The 21,693-nt window shown below is 34.8% G+C and overlaps 1 protein-coding gene across 3 annotated transcripts; it reads right to left on the bottom strand.

Moving 5' to 3' along the window:
- Positions 1-7,473: 7,473 nt before the first annotated feature.
- On the bottom strand, positions 7,474-21,390 carry LOC125652376 (uncharacterized). 3 transcript variants are annotated; one of them, XM_056165006.1, is made up of 13 exons: positions 20,973-21,387; positions 17,592-19,693; positions 17,255-17,484; positions 16,403-16,710; positions 16,037-16,189; positions 15,708-15,878; positions 15,301-15,510; positions 15,045-15,188; positions 14,553-14,741; positions 9,689-9,821; positions 9,457-9,602; positions 9,137-9,285; positions 7,474-8,949 (listed from the first exon to the last, which is right to left on the bottom strand). In XM_056165006.1, the coding sequence occupies exons 3-9, from the start codon at positions 17,379-17,381 to the stop codon at positions 14,652-14,654; spliced, it is 1,203 nt and encodes a 400-aa protein (XP_056020981.1). In that variant the 5' UTR covers positions 17,382-17,484; positions 17,592-19,693; positions 20,973-21,387; the 3' UTR covers positions 7,474-8,949; positions 9,137-9,285; positions 9,457-9,602; positions 9,689-9,821; positions 14,553-14,651. The 3 variants fall into 3 exon arrangements, with proteins under 3 accessions (XP_056020981.1, XP_056020980.1, XP_056020982.1); XM_056165005.1 differs by having other exon boundaries at positions 7,474-9,285; positions 17,592-17,772; positions 19,619-19,693; XM_056165007.1 differs by lacking the exons at positions 7,474-8,949; positions 9,137-9,285; positions 9,457-9,602; positions 9,689-9,821 and having other exon boundaries at positions 14,602-14,741; positions 15,311-15,510; positions 20,973-21,390.
- Positions 21,391-21,693: the final 303 nt, after the last annotated feature.

The raw sequence follows: 21,693 nt of genomic DNA, 5'->3' as shown, positions 1-21,693 counted from the left end.
TAGTATAGCGTTTGTAGATGTGCAAGACGATAGTCATTTTGTTTGCACGTGCATACACGCACACGCACGTGCATTGCAATTTTGGTACAAAAAATGGAAAATCAGAATGTTAAAGTGATCGATATAAAACCTAAATAAGATGATAGTATATCATTTGTAAATATGAAAGATGATAGTTATTTTATCTACACGCGCGTGCATGCGCATGCACGTGCATTATAAAATTTGTACACTAACTTTGGAATGAGTTTAACTTTTTTGTTCTTCATTGAAATGACTTGATATTCATATCATAGGTAGATATTGAGACCCTTAACTGATTTTCATGGTCAAAATTACTAATCGATACGCGCATTCGCGTGCGCTTCTTTTTGATTGGATAATACTAAAACGTTTGTAACTATCTTATTTATGAAGCAAATGAGTTGATATTCACAATATAGGTAGATAATATCTTTTTCTATATAGATGTATTAGTGTAACAAAAATGCCAACGCACACGTGCATGCGCTTGCATCGTTTTTCAAATGTTGAATTTTCAAAGGACGACAACGTTTTTGTTTTTCGTCAAATTCTATTGATATTAGGGGTTTAGGTGTGTCTTCGTACTCCTTACAAATTGCTTGGTTAGAATTACTGCTCAGCACGTGCATGCACGTGTGCTGAATTCTGATTGGACGATTTTAAAATCGCTATAACTTCCTTATATTTGGTGGAAACGTTATGAAATTCATACTGTGGGTATATGATACAAATTCCTGTTGAACGACATCAACAAAAATTCGGAATTATACACGCGTGCGCGAGTATCCACGTGCAACACTTTCTTTCATATCTTGGTACTGAAATGACCATATTGAACGTACTGCATGTAATTAAAGGCTAAAATAAAATGATTTTTTGCTATAGATTCACAAGGACATCACTTTTTAATTGGGGGAGGTTTGGGGAACATCTGTAACGGTCCCTGTTACAATTAGAACTAGTTGCTTGTTGCAATACAAATATTCCATTTGGTGGTACTGATCCAGGGTCCAGTTAAAAGTCCACCAAAAATACCATTTGGTTTTAAATATTTTTTTTTCATCGGCAAACTTGGGTACCCAATATTTAGAGTTCTATACCTTTATTCTTCAATAGTAAATTCGAACCCAAGCGATATAATTGTCTGTCGACTGACAGCTGTACATGTATGTCATTCAACTGTAATCACAGGCGAGTGTTTTACATTACGATAAATTTCTTGCATGAAAACCTTACCTACTGGATGTCGATATCTTCATTACACATTTTACCACAACCAAAGAACACGTGCACAAGGACAAATTAACACAAAAATCCCCATGTATGTTTAATTCTAATTTGCCCCCGGCATACGTTTTCACATATACTGTATAGTGTCTTCGTCCCCTACTGAGCATCATGTTAATCTGCAATGATTCGATTAAGCTATAGTTATCAAAGACAGCAAGGCAATGTATATCAACCTCACCTTTACCTTAAATTTTGGTGATTAGTTTTCTAAAGCTCCTTGAATTCAATGTCTTCTCAACTGTTTATCATTACAAAGTATATGTTGGTAAACTTTTCTCGAGTACCAAGAGGTTTGGTGCCGACAACATAATTAATACATGTATCACACGAGAACTGAAAACTCTTTGGGTTCTCAACTTAATTTATTATAACCCTTCCGTATCCTTTAATCAAGATCACAGCATTTATCTTGATTGGTGCAATTTTGTATTGGCTGGGTTTGATAATTTGTGCCCTCAAGGGGAGTTTACCAGTATCCAACAGCCAGGTGAGGGTGCACAGTGAGTAGTTTTCAGTATTATTAGGTTTTTCGTACACATTCAATATATCTTCTTCATCCATGTTTCATGAGTGTATGCCATGTCTTTTCAAATGGATTTAAGCTTATAACTTACTAAAACTATTGTTTTGGACATTTTCGGGCATGATAGAATATACTTCCATACGTTTCCTAGATATCATTTCTGAAAATGATCTTGAAAACAGACTATTAGGGTGACCAACAAAAACCAATCGGATTGCTGATAGTGATATAAAACTGTCCCTGTGTCTTTTAAATTTCTTTCAAATGATAGATTGCTGGATGCATCACTTTGTGACCGAAGCCCGAACACAAGATGGTGAGTAGACATCCTATCATACTATTTTCATGAAGTGTAAACTTAGTGATGGGGCATAACAGATACATGTAACTCAGAGAGAGAGAGAGAGAGAGAGAGAGAGAGAGAGAGAGAGAGAGAGAGAGAATATCCTAATTAGAGCATGTCTATTCTCTTGTTTCTGTTGGTCGCCCAAGCCTCCCAAATTTTTGTGTTTTTGTTTTAATGTTCAATGCTCCATACCAAGTATGTTAACTGATAGTTTCTGTGGAAACGAGGGGGTTATTTATATTCGGTCTTTCTATCCCCCTCGTTTCTGTCCAAGCCTTCATAAAGTATGTGGGAAATCAGTCGCGCTTCGGTTTGAATTTATTTCAGCTTACATTTGATGTGAATCGTTCGAAAACTTACATAAATCAATTCATGAATGATTTTGCCGCAAGGGAATACAATTGAAACCATTCAATTCCACATGAAAGCAACGATAATCGTCGTCATTTCAAACACAACAGCCTTTCGCTGTCAAATTCGCCTCCATGATAAACAATGACTTCAGCGCATGCGTCACCTCATTTTGTAAAACAGCTAGAGGCCCAAGAGGGATGAAATGCCTTACTTTAGTAAATCGCACACAAATTTAACTTTTTCAGTTTATTTTTTCATTACACGCATCGTGTTTTTGTGAATGAACATATTTTTCTGAATTTAAAAATACAGAAAACAATATAGATAAAAAGGAAGTTGTTACATAAATTATTCTTAGTGTTTGTTGAAATGAAAAATAGAAGAAAATGTACGTAATTTATATGTAATCGCAAGTTCGATATTGTCTGCAATAAATGCGCATATTGTTTTTGCTGTGCTGTTTGTTTTGAAAAATGTCATTGTTGTAACAAAAAACAAAAACAACAGCAACAAAAAGAATGAAAGAAAGAATAATAATAAAAAAGAAAGAAAAAAGATAAACAGAAGTGTTGAAATGTATGGGATTAAATATTGTTTGATTGATCTCGACCATAATATCAGGCGCGAATATAGATTTTCAAAGAGGATGAACCAGAGGATCTGTTGACTGTTGTTGATACCATATGTGTTTTGAACAGTGTACTTATTTTTTATCGTATGCTTGCAGTTTTATAAGTTAGTTACCGATTAAAACATCCTTTAAAAAAGAATTAGATATGACAAACGTTTATATATACAATGTTCATTGATAAATGTTTAATATCTGACAAAAAACTTAATTCACTTAGTCTTTATCAACACCCCCTCCCCCTTAAAGCAAAATTTGATGATGTTGAAAATAATAATCAGTGTACATGAATATCGATGTCGGATTGCATAAACTTGCAGGAGTTTCGACCCCCCCCCCCCCATAAATATTTAAAATTAAGTTTTGATCTAGCATTGATGAATTGACATTTTCCCTAAAAGAGTTCAATTGATTATTTCGGATGCATGTGAATGAATCTCTTTGTTAGATAATTAATGTCCAGTTGGATATTGGGGTAATCGTTCATTAATGACACTCCAGAAAGTCTCTCCTTGCCCATTGTGGAACGTAAAGTACATCTTTACAAGTAAGTGTTGAACTGAAAAGGACCTTTCTGGTTTGCAGTTGGTAACGGGTAAGGTGCAGCCGATGAAGAATTATAATTTCTGCAGGTTGGAAAATATCTTTATTGAATTCCGACAAGCATTCCACTTGGCATCAACTAAATCTACGACTGACCACTTCTGTTTCCAAGCGCTGACCTCGTGTTGGAGAGACGTGGGCGATTAAAAGTCATTTCCCCGCATAAATAAACTCTCTCTCTCTCCCACTCCAAAATCAAAAGGAGGATTGCAGCCCGTGCAACCCCCCCCCCCCCCCCCCCCCCGTCGAGATCCGCCAACAAATGTTAAGTGGACTGAAATTAATCACCTTCATTGATTTGCAGTTTAACAGTCTGTATAAACAGATAAAGTTCTTCTGTCACAGGTTTGTTGTTCTGTCATAGATTTGTTGTTTTTCAATTCATGGTATGAAATTCCCTATAAGAAGATACACCCCCCCCCCCCCCTAAAAAAAAGAAGAAGGTATAATGAATAAATATAATAATAACAAAATATGAAAATGAATATAAAAGGGGGAAATAGACACATGAGATGCGGTTTCTTTAATGATATTTAATCCCATTTCAGGAATGCAGTACACACTGCCCACTTTGCACCTTTGAGTGGTCTTTTTAAAATATTTTTTATTCCCAATTACATTTTTTACTTATTTTGTTTCCAGTAATTCATTATTTTCATATTCAGAAGAATAAGTCCATTCACAGATATGAAATGCAATGCGTGTGAGTCGGAGTGACTCCCCAGGGCTTGAAACTAACTTTTTATGTCACCAGTCCAGCCGGACTGATGGGGTATAATTTCAACCAGTCCGCAGAAAAATTTACCAGTCCAACAGTTTTCCAGAAATAATTAAACATATTTCGTTAATGTTATTAAAATGAAATTTAACTCAATATGCTTCAGACAATATTGTAACATTTAAATGTGGGATTTATATTTACGAACCAGATTCGTCTAATTAATATTTACAGATCGAAGAATGCCAAATGTGTGTATAAAATTTCATAAGTATATTTTCCAAAGTAATGCTTTAGAAAATTAACCAGTCCCATCGGACTGACTAAAACAAATGTATGTTAGTCCGCCAGACTTTTAACCAGTCACAGACTGACGGGCATATGTTAATTTCGAGCTCTACGTGTGATGAGAAATAAACTGGAAAAAGTTAGATTTGTGTGCGATTTACTAATAGTAACTCATTTCACCCCTCTTGGGCCTCAAGTTGTTTTACAAAATGTGGTGACGCATGCGCTGAAGTCATTGTTTATCATGGAGGCGAATTTGACAGCGAAAGACTGTTGTGTTTGAAATGACGACGATTATCGTTGCTTTCGTGTGGAATTGAATGGTTTCAATTGTATTCCCTTGCGGCAAAATCATTCATGAATTGATTTATGTAAGTTTTCGAACGATTCACATCAAATGTAAGCTGAAATAAATTCAAACCGAAGCGCGACTGATTTCCCACATACTTTATGAAGGCTTGGACAGAAACGAGGGGAATAGAAAGACCGAATATAAATAACCCCCTCGTTTCCACAGAAACTAGTTAACTGACACACCGTATACAGAAAACGCAACGCACTTCCTGTATTGTTACTAATCATTGATAATTATTTGTCTAATAATTAGAAATACAAAGGCGCGGTTACCCAACCATGAAGCTTAGTGTACCAAGTTATTTGGTACACGCAAAAATATATTGTTCGAGGTGTGAAACATGCACTGATTAGAGGTAGTCCTTGTTTCATTTATTCGCCTTTGTTTAAAGTTATTTAGCTTCAGCAAGTAATTAGATACATAATTACTTGTAATAGCATCGAAAATTTCTATGCAGACAAACGGACGGGTATGTCGATTCCTATATACCCTTTCAAACTTCATTTATGGGGTTCTGATATAACATGTCTGGCACCACTACTGCGTGCTTATCAGACTATTGAACGACAATGACGTACTCTCTGGCTCAGAATTCATTCATTGTCATTCGATAATTGCAAATAGACTGGTTACAACATTACATTACAACATCATGCATGATATCTTTTTCAGCTTACGTTCATGGATATGAGTTCTTGTGTAACTTAAAGAGTAGTAATCACTACAAGTTTTGCATAGAATAAACATCAATGCGTGATTGCGTTAATTATTGATTGCCAGTAATGATAAAACTTTTTATCTCCCTCTCAAACATCATATCTCCCCATCATAGTTCATCCCTTAGGCAACCCCGTGCATTTTCCATAGATTTTACGTAAAGGTAGACTCAGAGGTGTGATTTTTCCTCTTTTCAGAGGAAATCCTCTGATTTGTTCAATTTTCGAGAAAATGAAACACTCTTGATTTGATCTAAAGTGGCAGAAAATGATATTTTTCCAGGTAGGGTGAGGTGCTTTCCTCCTTTTTTGACCAGTTTTCCTCTGATTTCTGAGGAATTCAGTCACATCCCTGTAGACTACAGTTTATTGTGACGTCACAGTAAGTCACTCACTTCCCGTCGAGGCCTCATGTACGTATAGACCTCTCCTAGTCTCGTTCAACCAGACACTCGACGTCTCCGCAAATCTCCGACAAGCAGATTTACGGAGAAAGCAGAGCGTCTGGTTGCACGAGACTAACCGGCTGGCGTACAGAAACACATTATTTTTGTATATTGTGAGTCCGCGATTGTCACGCTGGCGAATAACACTAAAGAAGTAGTTCGTAGTTAAAGCTTGAAATATTGACATTAAAAGCATTAATGTACAAGTGTGGAGTTTATTTTAAACATAAAATGATCAAAAGATCAGTAAAAAGTAGGATAACTCTGTTCAAATTATAGTGTAAAGTAATACACTTGCTGTTTACGTTCTTTATATTCTATACGAACTGTCTATGTTTGACGTTATGCTTTTGCGTCATTCTACAGTGACGTCAGTGTACGCGGTCGCGTGGTTTTGTAGTTCTTTGGAAATCCCTATCCCATAATGCCTAACTGGAAGAGTTTCTTTTGGGAGCAAACGAACTCTGGTGGAAGTTTGGAGTCATCCTACTTTCATAGTTCGTAAGACACAAAATATGCGGGTCTCTGATAGACAGTTTTAAAAATCGCCTGCTTTGGTTGATACAAAAACAAGCAAGTAAATCAGCATTCAAAGAGAATGGAAATGCAAAAACTGGTTATCATATCACTGTTTCGTTGTTTGTACATATACTTTCTGATACATTGACGGCGCGGTGTTACCGTTAGGGCGATATCAGCTACATACAATGTATAGATGAGCGGACTGCAAAATGAATTTTTGTAGTCTTACTTTGTTTCAGTATAATAAACAATTTATTGCATGAATGTTTAGGAGAAATGAAGATTTATTCACCCATAAATCTCCATTTCTCCTAAACATTCATGCAATAAATTTGTTTATTATACCGGGAAAAAATAAGACTATCTTCCTTACTATCGTGCAATAAGTGTATAATATCAGACCATAGGACTGGCATTTGAATACATGACATTGGATCATTATAGACTATTTTACTGTACCATTTTTATGGATTTTCTTTCTTGTTTACTTTTGTGTTAAGTTTGCAAAAGAAAATTCTATTTTTATACTTCATGATGAGGAATGGTTACAAATTTGAATGATCTACATAGTCTGGTCCAAGGGAATGTGAATAATAACATTCAGGAAATGACAAGTCTGTATCTTTTTTACAAGATGAAATAATTAAAAACACTAAAATCTTTCTTGTTATACTTATATGATTTATATACAATATGGATGTAATTTTACAAATAATTCATGGAAATGTCAAACAGTTATAAACTCATATGTTAAAACTTTGTTGTTATTGTATGAAATTAACATAACAACTGTCCTTTACAGCTGCTGACTTGGTTCCAGCTCTTCAGCAGTTAGACACCATCATGAAGGTAGAAGTATTCTCTAGTGCAGCCAAGGAAAAGGCCTGGCATAATTTCCATCTCATACAGCCAGATGTAGTGCAGAAACTTCAAAATGTTGTAAACAAGCAACAATTGTCAGCTTTCATATCGATTAGAACAGCTGAAGAAATTATTAGAGAGAATACACCATCTTCGAATTCTTCTGTAAAATTAGACACAAAAAATGTCCTGAGAATTGGGGAGAGAGATATTATTGCATACATTGCAGGCTTCGTATTGTTTCGATGCAAACAAAAATTGTCCTCTTCTTTTGATGTCAAAAAATATATGAGCAAACTCATTGACACAGACGGAAACACTAAATTAATTTCCATAAAATCCAGAGGTGGTCTAACACAATCCTCTTCTGAAGCGATAAATTTCTTTGTAGTTTTAGAACTTGTGTTTAGAAATTCATGCACAGCAGTGTCAGTTCCAACACTTCAACAGTTCACCAATACAATTTGTCGAGAAAATGACGCTATGTCCGTGTTCTATGATTGCACTTATCATTCAGAATCAGATGTGGTAATGCAAGAGAAATTATTTTTCACAATGCTATCAATATTTCAGAGTAAGATGTCATGCTAGGTGCAGACAACTCATGGAAAATTACTACTCAAGAACAAAATCTGCTAGCAAGCAAAAAGCTCTACGCAAATGTATTGACTGATTAACATTGATTTTCAAATTCAAAAATAATCATGCAATTTTGTCAGTGTGTTTATTACAGCTAAGTTTTCATGGACTGTTTGTTATAACAATGAGTCTTTTTTTCTCCCGTCCTTTCTGCAGTATTTTCTTTGGGCACAAAGTTGAAGGCTAAGCTCCTCTGAACTGAAGTTGGTTTTCTTGGTAACTATAAAACAGAAAACAAAACAAAACAGCAAATGTTTCAAAGTTCAACAGTAACAACTACTAATATACAAAAACTGCTAACAAGCAAAAGCACTACATGTATATGTTGACCAGATATTATGATTTGTTTTTGTTCCCCAATTTAAAAGTGCTCCAAATTACACCTACCCACCCCCTTTAATGTACTGCATTCAACATCGATGTGACCAATGTTGTATATTAAATAAAAATAATGAGCTATAAAACAGTTTTCTTTGATCCACTGTAAATTGAAGAAATTACTGAACACTTGGGTCAAAATAATGTAAACATATATACAAGAAGTTTCACAAGCTATTTTTAACCCTCCACCCATCTTAGATCCACCATAACTTTTTCGAAAATGATTGGATCCTCATTTTCCGACAATGTGCACATCTACAAATGACAATGAAGCATTGCACAGATTTTCAAGTGTATCTAACAAGTCATACAGGAGGAGAAGCATTTTCAAGATTTTCAGACAGACGGACAGAAAGTACAAAAACAATGTCTTCCCCCAGAAGAGGGGAGACATAATTAACATTGATTTTCAAATACAGAATTGGATATATATATATACAACTTTGTTAAGTAAGCTTCTTTTAGTTATATTTTAAGGGACTGTTTTTTATGACAATGGGTCTTTTTTCTCCTGCCCTTCTTGCAGTGTTTCCTTTGGGCACAAAGTTGAAGGCTAAGCTTCTCTGAATTCGAAGTTGGTTTTCTTGGTAACTGTAAAATAAATAGTAGGTATGTCAAAGTTCAACAATAACTTTTTATAATATTTACAAGAAACTGCTAGTAAACAAAAAGCACTATGCAAATAAATTGACTATTTAACATTGATTTTAACTTTTATCTCAATTACATATTAGAAAGTTAAAAATAAGAATTGCAAAATACCCGAACTGGTGAATTGTTGGGTTGTCATGACGAGCACCCAATCCTCTGTGGCGACCAAAGTGCTCTTCAAGGGGGTCCTGACAGAAGACATTGCTCAAAACATATGGCACCCCCTGTTGAAGCAGGTATCTGAATGAAGGATTTCACTGAAATAGATAATTGCACATAGATTAGGTTATGTGCGCAACTACATGTAATAGTGTAACATTATTAAACTAATCCTATAACTTACCTGTCATGATAATGCCCTCATGAGTTTGATATGAAATGAACATTTTGTTCTGCTCCGTCTTCTTATAGCCTGGTCGGGACCTCACAGAAATGAGCCACTGATTGAAATATTCTAAGACTTCATCCTTGAGGAACTGCAAAATTGATACATATACAGTGATCCCCCGTTATAATGTCAAAATTGTACCTCGGCAATTTTGGCATTATATCGGGGGAGGGGGTATGTGTACAGGTGTCATAAGAAATCAAACACATTTTATCTACTACATCGTGCTTTGAATGCCTGGATAATCCCAGCGTCCAGTGGTCATAAATGACTAGTAATGGTAGGGGTATTTAATGATTTCCAGTTTTTGTTTTATGTCCAACACGCTTAGACTTCGGTGTATCCGCCATACTCCGATTTCAAAAACAATACTGCGTTTTTGAACTCAGTTGATTATAATTTACATAACTTATAATCTGCTCCAAACTTTGATACCTTGGGGACTAATAGCGGATAATTGCCTAAGCCTGCTCACTGAAATTGTCCTGCCGTTGATTGGCGATAATTAGCGGGGGTGATTATAATGGTAATTGACGGATTCCAAAAATGGCTCCGTTCATGGGTGGACACGCTGAGTGAGAGGTGCGACCGGCCGGCCAAGTTAACGAGTTTGTGTGTGTCTACCGGACTATAAATTATTGTGAACATATCAACGAATGTTTGGAGCATTTGTAGTAGCAAATTCTGTGCATGGTACATTGGAGAAGTGATATTTTCTGTTGGAAGAAGAATTCGAAGCGAACGTTACTGGCGTGAGTACATCTCTAGCACTCGATATATCAGGGTATATGAATACACTAGACAAATATTTCAAAATGCCCACCGGAGGTGTAACCACTCATAACAATGCTACTCCAAAATCAGCTAATGCAAAAAAACAGTCTAAAGAAACCATTGTCTCAGAAAGCTCCCCAAAATTCACGCCCGCAGAAAAAACTACATGCACAATGGATTCAATACAAGCACAACTCAGTGAGATCAACAACGAGCTAAAAAGAACTATCAAAGTAAATGACATCAAATCAATAATCAAAGGTGTAGTAGAAGAACTATTTCAAAATCACCAAGAAACAATTGAAAAGAAACTGTATGAAGAAGTCACGAAATTAAGAGAAGAGAATGAGAAATTGAGGAATGAAAACAAGCGATTAGCTAGAGATATCGGAGATCACGATGATGTTATCAACGATCTGTATAACAAGCTAGAGGAAAATGTAATGATGACAAAAACAGCAGTTTCAAAAGCAAATTATAATGAGCAATATTCTAGGAAAAATAATATCAAATTCCATGGATTTCATGAAAACAAAGGAGAAGATCTCCTCCAGGTCCTAAATGAAGTTCTGTTAGAAGTGGGGACGGAGATAGAGGAAAAGGATTTGGTAGCGATACATAGGATCCCGGGGCAAAAAGATCGTCCACGACCCATTCTCATCAAACTACGTAACGCAGAAACAAAAGCCAGAGTGATGAGGAAAAGATCAAGTATCAAAGCGCTGAGGAACAAAGTCAAGGTAACAGATGATGTGACAAAAGACAACTCTGAACTGATTTCCAAACTCTTAAAGGACGAACGAATGAATTCAGCTTGGTACTTCAATGGATCGGTATATGGACAGTGCGGTAATCGCAGAATCAAGTTTGACTTATTTGACGATATCGATAAAAAGCTACGAAAAAAGTAAATCCATTCAGTGCCGGTTCTTTATTTACTTTGTGACATGCATTTCCGGTGATACTTTTCAACTGAACTCGTGAGGTAAAAACTTGGCTAGCTTGGGAACCATTCAGGAATGAACATGACATTTATGTTTTTTGTGTTTTTGTGTTTGTCTTTGTGTGAAAGATGTGTGCGTGCTTGTACTACTGGAAACTACATGTATGGTCAACAATATTCTTTCTTGTGTAGACACAATGTTTACAATACGCAAAAGGTTATGATAATAAATTACATGATGTAAACATTGATACCATTATTGATAAGAATGATGTTGGAATACTTGATGACAACATGTCAAAAACATTAGAGGGATATATAAACAATGAAGAAGCCCTCTTAGCACTTAAAAATATGTCTAATGGTAAAAGTCCTGGAAGTGACGGATTCACAGCAGAATTTTTCAAATTTTTTTGGAAAGATCTTGGATGTTTTTTAATTAGGTCAATAAACTTTGGATTTAATGTGGGAGAACTGTCTGTAACACAGAAACAAGGCATTATATCTATATTACCAAAAGGAGACAAACCCAGGGAATTACTTCCAAATTGGCGACCAATATCACTTCTTAATGTAACGTACAAAATTGCTTCTGCATGTATAGCAAATAGAATAAAAAATGTTCTTGATTTTCTAATACATGACAATCAAAAGGGCTTCCTCAAAGATAGGTTTATTGCGGAAAATACGCGACTTATTTATGATGTAATAGATTCTGTACATGAAAAACACATCCCAGGTATGCTTTTACTTGTGGATTTTGAAAAAGCATTTGACTCTATATCATGGAAATGTATGTACGAAACCTTAAAAATTTTTAATTTCGGTCATGATCTTATCAAATGGGTATCAGTGTTATACAATAAGGCCAAATTATGTGTTATTCAAAATGGTGTTTTTTCAAAAAAAATTTAAATTGGCAGGGGTTGTCGTCAAGGTGATCCAATATCTCCTTATTTATTCAACCTTTGTGTCGAAATTTTAGGCCATATGATACGACAAAACAAAAACATCAGGGGCATTAAAATAAATAAAGAAAGAATTTGTTTAATACAATATGCAGATGACACAGTTTTATTTTTGGATGGATCAGAAAAAAGTCTAAAAAGTGCTCTTGATCTCCTCTTTCAATTTTCAAAATTTTCAAGTTTAAAACCCAATATTTCCAAAACCAAATCAATTTGGATTGGTTCTAAGATCAATACTAAAGATACTTTTTGTAGTGATACTGGATTACAATGGACAACAGGACCATTCACAGTTTTAGGCATTACATATACTGTAAACCTTAAGAACATGGAAAAGCTTAATTTTGATAACAGGCTTACAGCTATCCAGAAAGAAATAAACCAATGGTCAAAAAGAAATATTTCTCCCATAGGAAAAATTACAGTGGTGAAAAGTTTGTTTCTATCAAAATTTACGCACTTGTTCATTTCGCTTCCCAAACCAAGTTTACAGTGGATAAAGCAACTTATAAAAGCTTTTTACAAATTTATATGGGGGAACAAAATGGAGAAAATTTCTAGAAAAACACTAGAATTAGATTTTGAAAATGGTGGGTGTAGAATGACCAATATAGAAACATTTATCAAGCCTCTCAAACTAACTTGGTTTAGGAGACTCTTTACAACTAATTCTACATGTAGCTGGATAAGCTTATTTTCTGAAATTACTGGTTGTAACATTACAAAATTGTGTCATTTTGGACCTGTTTACTGTAAACAAAAAGCAAATTCCACTAGAAACTCTTTTTGGAAAGAAACTTTATTTTACTTTGCAGAATTTTTGGAAAGTTTTGAAATGAATGATTTTCACATTTTTTTGGAACCCCTGTGGTATAATGATAAAATAAAGATTCAAAATAAATACATATTTTGCAAGCAATTATATGACAAGGGGTTTCATATAATATCTGATTTATTAGATAAGCATGGTACATGTAACTTTATCAGCTACCAGAGTATCACAAATGATTACTCAATTCAGATTCCATTTACTACATATGAGGGATTAAAACAAGCTATTATGCACTCATGGCCTAATATCAAACTACTTATACATGATACAACTTTTCAACCATATCAACCTGAATTCATTAAAATTCTATGCAAATACAAAATAGGTTCTAGGAATATTTATGACTATTTAATATCAAAATCACAGCATCGACCTATTTGTGAAAACAAATGGGATAATGATTTAAATTTGCAATTAGATTTAAATTGGAAACATGTATATACAAACATCAAATCTGTAACAAAGGATTCAGGACTGATATGGTTCAACTATAGAATCATTCATAGAATATTGGGTACTAACAAACTCCTACATGTATCAAAAATTAAAAACTCTCCACTTTGTTCAATATGTGCACTAGAACCAGAAACAATTAAGCATATCTTTTTTTATTGTCCCTCTGTCTCTACACTATGGACAAAATTATCAGATTGGATTTTTCAAAAATCTGGTAAAAGAATGGGATTTAGTGTACAAACTGTTATTTTTGGTTTTCCAGAAAAAGAACACATGGTTTTAAACTTTATAATCCTCTTAGTAAAGAGATACATATTCCAATATTCAAGAAAGAATGTCAATATTGTTTTTGATGATGTTTTGAAATGTTTATATGATTACTACATTTTGGAAGAAAAATTTACAGAACAAATATTTTACAAAAAGAAATGGTCTAACTGGAAATGTCTTTTCAATTAATGATAACAGCATTTCTTCTTCTTTTTTTGAACAATAAGTACTAGAATATACACGTAATTGTCTATATCGCTTTCTTTAATCTGTATGAGAGTGTGAGTAAAAGGTGTATATGTATTTGTTGAAAATGATAAAAACAATAAAAAAAAAAATTATGGTAATTGACCAAATCGTACCTGTAAATAGGTTGGCGGTATGCGGGGGATGACAATATAAGGAGGTTTCACATAGTGAGGAAAACAGGACTTTAAAGTTTTTTGGCGATATGCGGGGGTGGCATTATAACGGGGGGCAATATAGCGGGGGATCACTGTATTATCAATATAAATGCATTATTCAAAGTCCCTTCCTATTTCTGGCAGTAACTTCCACTGATTGAGTTATTATTACCTGAAATCTTGGGTCATTTTGTGAAGTGTAGGGTGCTACATCTGGTTTTCTCTGGAACACAGACTCCCTCAATGACCGCACATTCAGGCAATCAAAAAATCAGTTCACCAAACTGAACAACCTAGCTGTCTCTGACACCTCTGGGCCATAATAAGCACGCATGACCTGTGCCACAGAGTTACTTAAAACCTAATAACAAAATTGTACAGATTACAGTATGAAAATGGAAACATTGATAACTTGTATCTGCCTTCAATTTGGGTTTTTTCCATACGTTTTGCGCATGAATATAACAATTTTGAATTCAAAACCAAGACATTATGCATGTACATGTATTTTCAATTGTCATTATGCAAATGCTTAGGAAATATTTGTTTGGGGATTTCTTTTTAAAATATGTAATGGACATCTTACATTTGCATACTTCTAAAAAGTTTTAAAACTCAAATATATTTATTAAATGATGTGCACTTTACTATATTGAATCATTACCTGAACTGCCAGTTTGACAGACATGGTGGAAGATGGTGTCAGGTACACATGATCATGGGTTAGTTTTGTTCTGTACAACTGGCCCCTTGTGTCATCATTATAAATATCCATCACATGAAACCACAGAATGAACCGACCATTATTCTGTTTAAAAATGTATACACAGGACATAAATGCACAACTGCATGTAGGTAAATTGTGTGGACATTCAAAAACTTGTATGATGTTTAAGCACTTAAAAGGTCTTTCTACTTACCCAGACGTACCTTGATCCACCTGTCTTTGATCTGTAGACATTGTTTCTTATTGTCTTCACAAGGTGGGGAGCATCAGAGATAAAATAAATATATCTGTCCTCCTCAGTGAATACATTCTTTGTTTTGAAGACAACTGGTTCATTTCCTACTTTGTGTATTCGATACAACCTCTGATTGGCAGAGGCTTTATCACTAGTTGATGTTATGACCTGAATATGATAAAAAATAAATCATCCTTAGATATCTGGTGTATTATGAGACACATTTTTAGTGGGATGAAAACTAATGAAATATAAACTGTATCATTATTGCAGCAATGATCTTCAGCTAATAGTTATTATATTGGTCTGGTATTTAAATTGATAGTCTTATTTAAATCAAAGTACAAATATGCAAAATTCCATACTTTCAGTTCACATGTCATTTCTAAGTATGCCACAGCACTCCAAAAGAGAGGATATAATTCGTCGGCAGTGGAAGTTCTGGTAGGAAAATGGCCAATACTCATTTTTATGTGGGAATTAATGTCAACAACCATGAAAACCAGCACATGGGTTGCAATTTTCATTGACTCATCCTACAATATACAAAAAAATTCAATGAAAGGAAGAATGGAAATGAATTTAAATATGTATTAGGAGAAGATGAAAAAAAAATTAAGATTTTTTCCCCATATCTTACTTTCAACTTATACCCGTACTTTATATACATTTAAATATTATGTATGATATTTACCTCGTTGAATGTCCAAGTATTTGGATTTGTGAATCCGATGACTTGGCCACTCCGTCTGTCATACACCAGGTCGGACTTTATTTTATTTTCGTCATGAAGGAGAGCAACAAATCTCTTCTCGGAGGGAAGGTCTGCTGCGATCTTTCTTAGTTCCTGTAAAGTATATATGTTGACTGTATCTCATATTAGAAAATAAATCAAATGTCCCCTGTTTACAAAATATTCCTTCAAAAATCGGTGATCTAATTGAGTTCTTATACTTTTAATTTGTAAAATAAATATGAGAATAAATCATATTTCAAATAAATCAAGTGAAAATAACCCAAATCATTGATTTAGTGTCAGCTCTACTAGCTCAAAACATACCTCAAACATATGTGGTTGAAAGCCAGTTGCTGGTGTTATAACATTGGTATAGTCCTTCAATGTTGATTTGTTTGGTAGTTTTAAAACACCAGATTCTCTAATGGCCTCATATGCTCGAGGACTTTGATACTGCAAGAAAATGGCAAATCGTATCATCATGGGATGCCACCTCATACCCTTTGGATTGGACTGAAATGCCTTTTTCTGCTCCTTCCAAATCAATTCCAAAAAGTTGTCCTCTGGAGGATTGTTTTCTATTGAAAAATAAAGTCCCTCTCCCACTTCATTTGTTACTGTTTCCGTCATACCTACATTAAATGAACAAAAGAAGAAATTTCATTAAAGGTTTAAATTTTTTTATTAAACACATATACTGTAATCTGCATACATGTAAGCTAAATCAAGACAATATTCAGTATAATTTTGGCACCACCCTACAATTAAAACCCTTACCACTGGGATCATGAAATTCACAATTTGGAAGAGGCATTTCTGCTCCACATTAATGCATTTGATTTTTCTTAAAGATTGTGTGATCGTAGAAAAAAAAGATTTTTTACTACTGGTCAATTATTGCCCCATGCACCCCTATGGCACCAGGGATGCAGGAATCCTGACACTTACAATTAATATCCCCCTGTCCCAAAGATGCTTCATACCCAATTTGAAAAGAATACGTAGTAAAATGTTCAATTGTTAAAATGACAACAGACACTGACCAATTGAGCACTAAACTAACACTTGAAGTATTAAATTAAGTAATGAAGCTAATTGCAAATTATCATAATGTTTTGAAATCCGTATATGTAATATTTTCCCCTTAACAATTAAGATAGACAGGTTTATAAGTACCATTTGTCAGGGATTGTACTTGAGCTTGAATCTCTCTGAAGCTATATCTAGATGCCTTGACTTCCTTAATCAAGTCCTCTTTGGACAGGCGAGAGAGTGGTGTTTTGGGGTGAACTGTGATCTGCATAGTAAATGATTTTCCATCACTACCGCTCCCACGTAAACTAGTACAGGTTGAGCAGACGGGTGTGGATTCATCTGAGATCAAACCTCCAGAACATCTTTGAGATCTATTAATAATACATGTACATGTATATAATCTGTCATTTAAAATCAGCATATAGATCACCACATGCTTTAATTTTCAATTTCTTATCCAATATTGAATAAATTTTACCTAACAACAGTTTCCACTTTAGGTTTAACATTCCTCACAACAGTAGAAACAAATCTGAAACACTTTTCCTTATAACTACCATCAGGTAACCCTGCGCACTTTCTGATGTTGTCAATTTCTTGGAGGAATTTACTGATGGAAATCTTGCTTAAATTTGTTTCCTTATTCTTCACAAGTACCTCTGTATTAAAATAATTCAATGTAAGTTAAAGTAAATTAAATCATGTGATGTAAAATGTTCATACAATATACAATCCATTTGCTGGATATTACTATTCATACATTGCATTCCTAGAAAATAAATATATTTCATGTTACTAGTGTTGGTAATTTGGATTAATTGTTTATCAACTTGTTTTTACCCCCAAATCGGACAATGACATTTAAGTTAATATCTACTGTGATTGTCTTTTCCAGTGATCTTGATACATTCCAAAAACAAGAGGCCCATGGGCCACATCGCTCACCTGAGTCACCTTGGCCCATATCTGAAGACTTTCCATATATATTTGCATGTAAAACCTTAGTCCCTATTATGGCCCAAACTACCCTTTGCAAACTTGAATCTACACTATGTCAGAAAGCTTTCATGTAAATGTCAACTTCTTTGGCCCAATGGTTCTTGAGAAAAAAGATTTTAACTATATATTTGTATATGATTTGATACGGGGGCCATGATTTAAACAAACTTGAATCTGCACTATGTCAGAAAGTTTTCTTGTAAATATCAGCTTTTCTGACTCAGTGGTTATTGAGAAAAAGATTTTAACTATATATTTGTATGTAAAACTTTGATCCCCCTTGTGGCACCATCCTACCCCCGGGGGCCATGATTTGAACAAACTTGAATCTGCACTATGTCAGAAAGTTTTCATGTAAAAATCAGCTTTTCTGGCTCAGTGGTTCTTGAGAAGAAGATTTTTCCTATATATTTGTATGTAAAACTTTGATCCCCTATTGTGGCCCCATCCAACCCCCGGGGCCCATGAGTTGAACAAACTTGAATCTGCATTATGTCAGGAAGCTTTCATGTAAATCTCAGCTTTTCTGGCTTAGTGGTTCTTGAGAAGAAGATTTTTAAAGTTTTTCCCTATATATTTGTATGTAAAACTTTGATCCCCCCCCCTTGGGGCCCCATCCTACCCCCGGGGGCCATGATTTGAACAAACTTGAATCTGCACTATGTCAGAAAGTTTTCATGTAAAAATCAGCTTTTCTGGCTTAGTGGTTCTTGAGAAGAAGATTTTTAAAGTTTTTCCCTATATATTTGTGTGCAAAACTTTGATCCCCCCTTGGGGTCCCATCCTATCCCCGGGGGCCATGATTTGAACAAACTTGAATCTGCACTATGTCAGAAAGTTTTCATGTAAAAATCAGCTTTTCTGACTCAGCGGTTCTTGAGAAGAAGATTTTTCCTATATATTTGTATGTAAAACTTTGATCCCCTATTGTGGCCCCATCCAACCCCTGGAGCCCATGATTTGAACAAACTTGAATCTGCATTATGTCAGGAAGCTTTCATGTAAATCTCAGCTTTTCTGGCTTAGTGGTTCTTGAGAAGAAGATTTTTTTTTAAGTTTTTCCCTATATATTTGTATGTAAAACTGTGGCCCCATCCTACCACCGGTGGCCATGATTTGAACAAACTTGAATCTGCAATATGTCAGGAAGCTTTCAGCTCTTCTGGCCCAGTGGTTCTTGAGAAGAAGATTTTTAAATGACCCGACCCTATTTTTGCATTTTTGTGATTATCTCCCCTTTGAAAGAGACATGGCCCTTCATTTGAACAAACTTGAAAGCCCTTCATCCAAGGATGCTTTTGGCCATGTTTGGTTGAAATTGGCCCAGTGGTTCTGCAGAAGAAGTCGAAAATGTGAAAAGTTTAACAGACAGACGGACGGACAGACAGACAGACAGACGACGGACAAAAAGCGATCAGAAAAGCTCACTTGAACCTTCGGTTCAGGTGAGCTAACAAGGATGTTGTCATCTGTCTTCAGAATACTCCAGCCATGAAGGTCCTTAACATGAATACTTTTCTGCAGATCAGACAGAGATAAATAGGTCACTCTCTCAGGGACAGGTGGTGATGGACGTTTCGTCTATGAAATATAAAGATCACAAAATGAGTATGAAAATACATAGTAATTCTAAATGCTTTTTATGGCAAGCAATACTTATTGCTCTTTAAAAGGAATCAAAGTTGGTCAAAATTTGTTGTATAAATGATATAAATTACAAATTATCATTTTGAGAGTTTTTAAAACATTACAACAAGTCTGACTATATAAAAAGAAATCCATCAAAATTGAGTTACTCATAAATTATCAATAGTATAATATTTTGATGATTAAAACAAACACAATACAATGATATGTAACTTGTAAAGTAAAGTGAAAACAATGAAAATGTAACAGTAAAATAAAGTTTTAAAAAATCCATTAATTTCATTGGTAAACAGGATTGTTTACCTCTATAAAAATGATCTGCCATAAGATGTTTGTCATAATTCTCTAAATGAGCATTTATCATATATTGTACCCTTTTTCAAATATTTTTAACCAACACCAACCCCCCCCCCCCCCCCATTTTTATGCCCCCGAGATCGAAGATCGGGGGGCATAATTGTTTTTGTCCTGTCTGTCATTCTGTCTGAAATTTTAACCTTGCTAATAACTTTTGAACAATAAGAGATAGAGCTTTGATATTTCACATGAATATTCCTTGTGACAAGACCTTTCCGTGGGTACCAACATTTTTGACCCCGTGACCTTGACCTTGGAGTTTGACCTACTTTTTGAAAACTTTAACCTTGCTAATAACTTTTGAACAGTAAGTGATAGAGCTTTGATATTTCACTTGAGTATTCCTTGTGACAAGACCTTTCCGTGGGTACCAACATTTTTGATCCTGTGACCTTGACCTTGGAGTTTGACCTACATTTTGAAAACTTTAACCTTGCTAATAACTTTTGAACAGTAAGAGATAGAGCTTTGATATTTCACATGAGTAATCCTTGTTACAAGATCTTTCCGTTGGTATTGAACCTTTTGACCTTGACATTTGACCTACTTTAATTTTTTTTATATTGGTCATAATTTCTAAATGGTAAATATTAGAGCTTTCATATTGTACATGAGCATTTCTTTTGACAAGATCTTTCTACTGGTAACAAGATCTTGGCCATCTTCGGAATTGGCCATTATCGGGGGCATTTGTGTTTCACAAACACATCTTGTTTTTAATGATTAATTAATTTCAAAGAGTTCAACATCTTTTGACAAATCATTTTCTCATAACTTGTGAATAAATAAATCAGCTTTATTTTTCAAATTTGCAAATGTCTAAACTGAAAGAGAAACCAATCTTTAGCTCATATACCGGTGGATGTCTGGGCGGAGGACAGGGTGTTTCTATAGTTTTCTTTGGCATATATAATGTGGGCAAACTCCCAGGAATTAGTTTGAAACCTTTGCCTTCAAAATTTATAGTTTTCATTAAAAAACATAAATATATTGTTCAATTCAAATATGTATATGTAATTTATTGAAATAACTTACCGTGAAACAATAAATTCTTTTCCTCAAAATGCACCGAACAAATATGCTTCGAATAGTGTTCGGATTAAAAAATCTATCACTGCGATTGACAGGTGCTATCAATTTTGATCGCCATTCTTTGTCCTGGGGGAAAGAAAAATAACTGATGCGCGTTAACTTTTTTTCGTCTTTTCATTTGAGTTGTGGCAGCCGATCACGCAGCAATGCTTACCATCCATTGCCCAAAATATAGTAAAACTTCAATCCGCCATTATATTTGTTTATTTACCATGACTCCCGGTGAGGGCGCTGCGAAAATTTTAACATCGAGCTCGTTCGGAACACTCGGACTCTGACGCAATGGGGGGAAAATCCGAGAATCTCGAAAGAAGTCAGCGGTCCCTCTGTTATATGTCTATGGTGCTTCAGAAGTTTTTAGAATCCACATTTGATTTACACCAATTCTAGTATATGTTGTGGCACAATTCGTCTAGAGTCTCCTCTTCTTCTTCTTCAAAACAGTTAATACTTCCATGAGGAGTAAAGATAAGTGCTTGGTAGAG

The sequence above is a fragment of the Ostrea edulis genome, chromosome 5 (assembly GCF_947568905.1).
Source record: "Ostrea edulis chromosome 5, xbOstEdul1.1, whole genome shotgun sequence".
NCBI classification, from domain to species: domain Eukaryota; kingdom Metazoa; phylum Mollusca; class Bivalvia; order Ostreida; family Ostreidae; genus Ostrea; species Ostrea edulis.
This window is presented reverse-complemented; position numbering and strand designations above follow the sequence as displayed.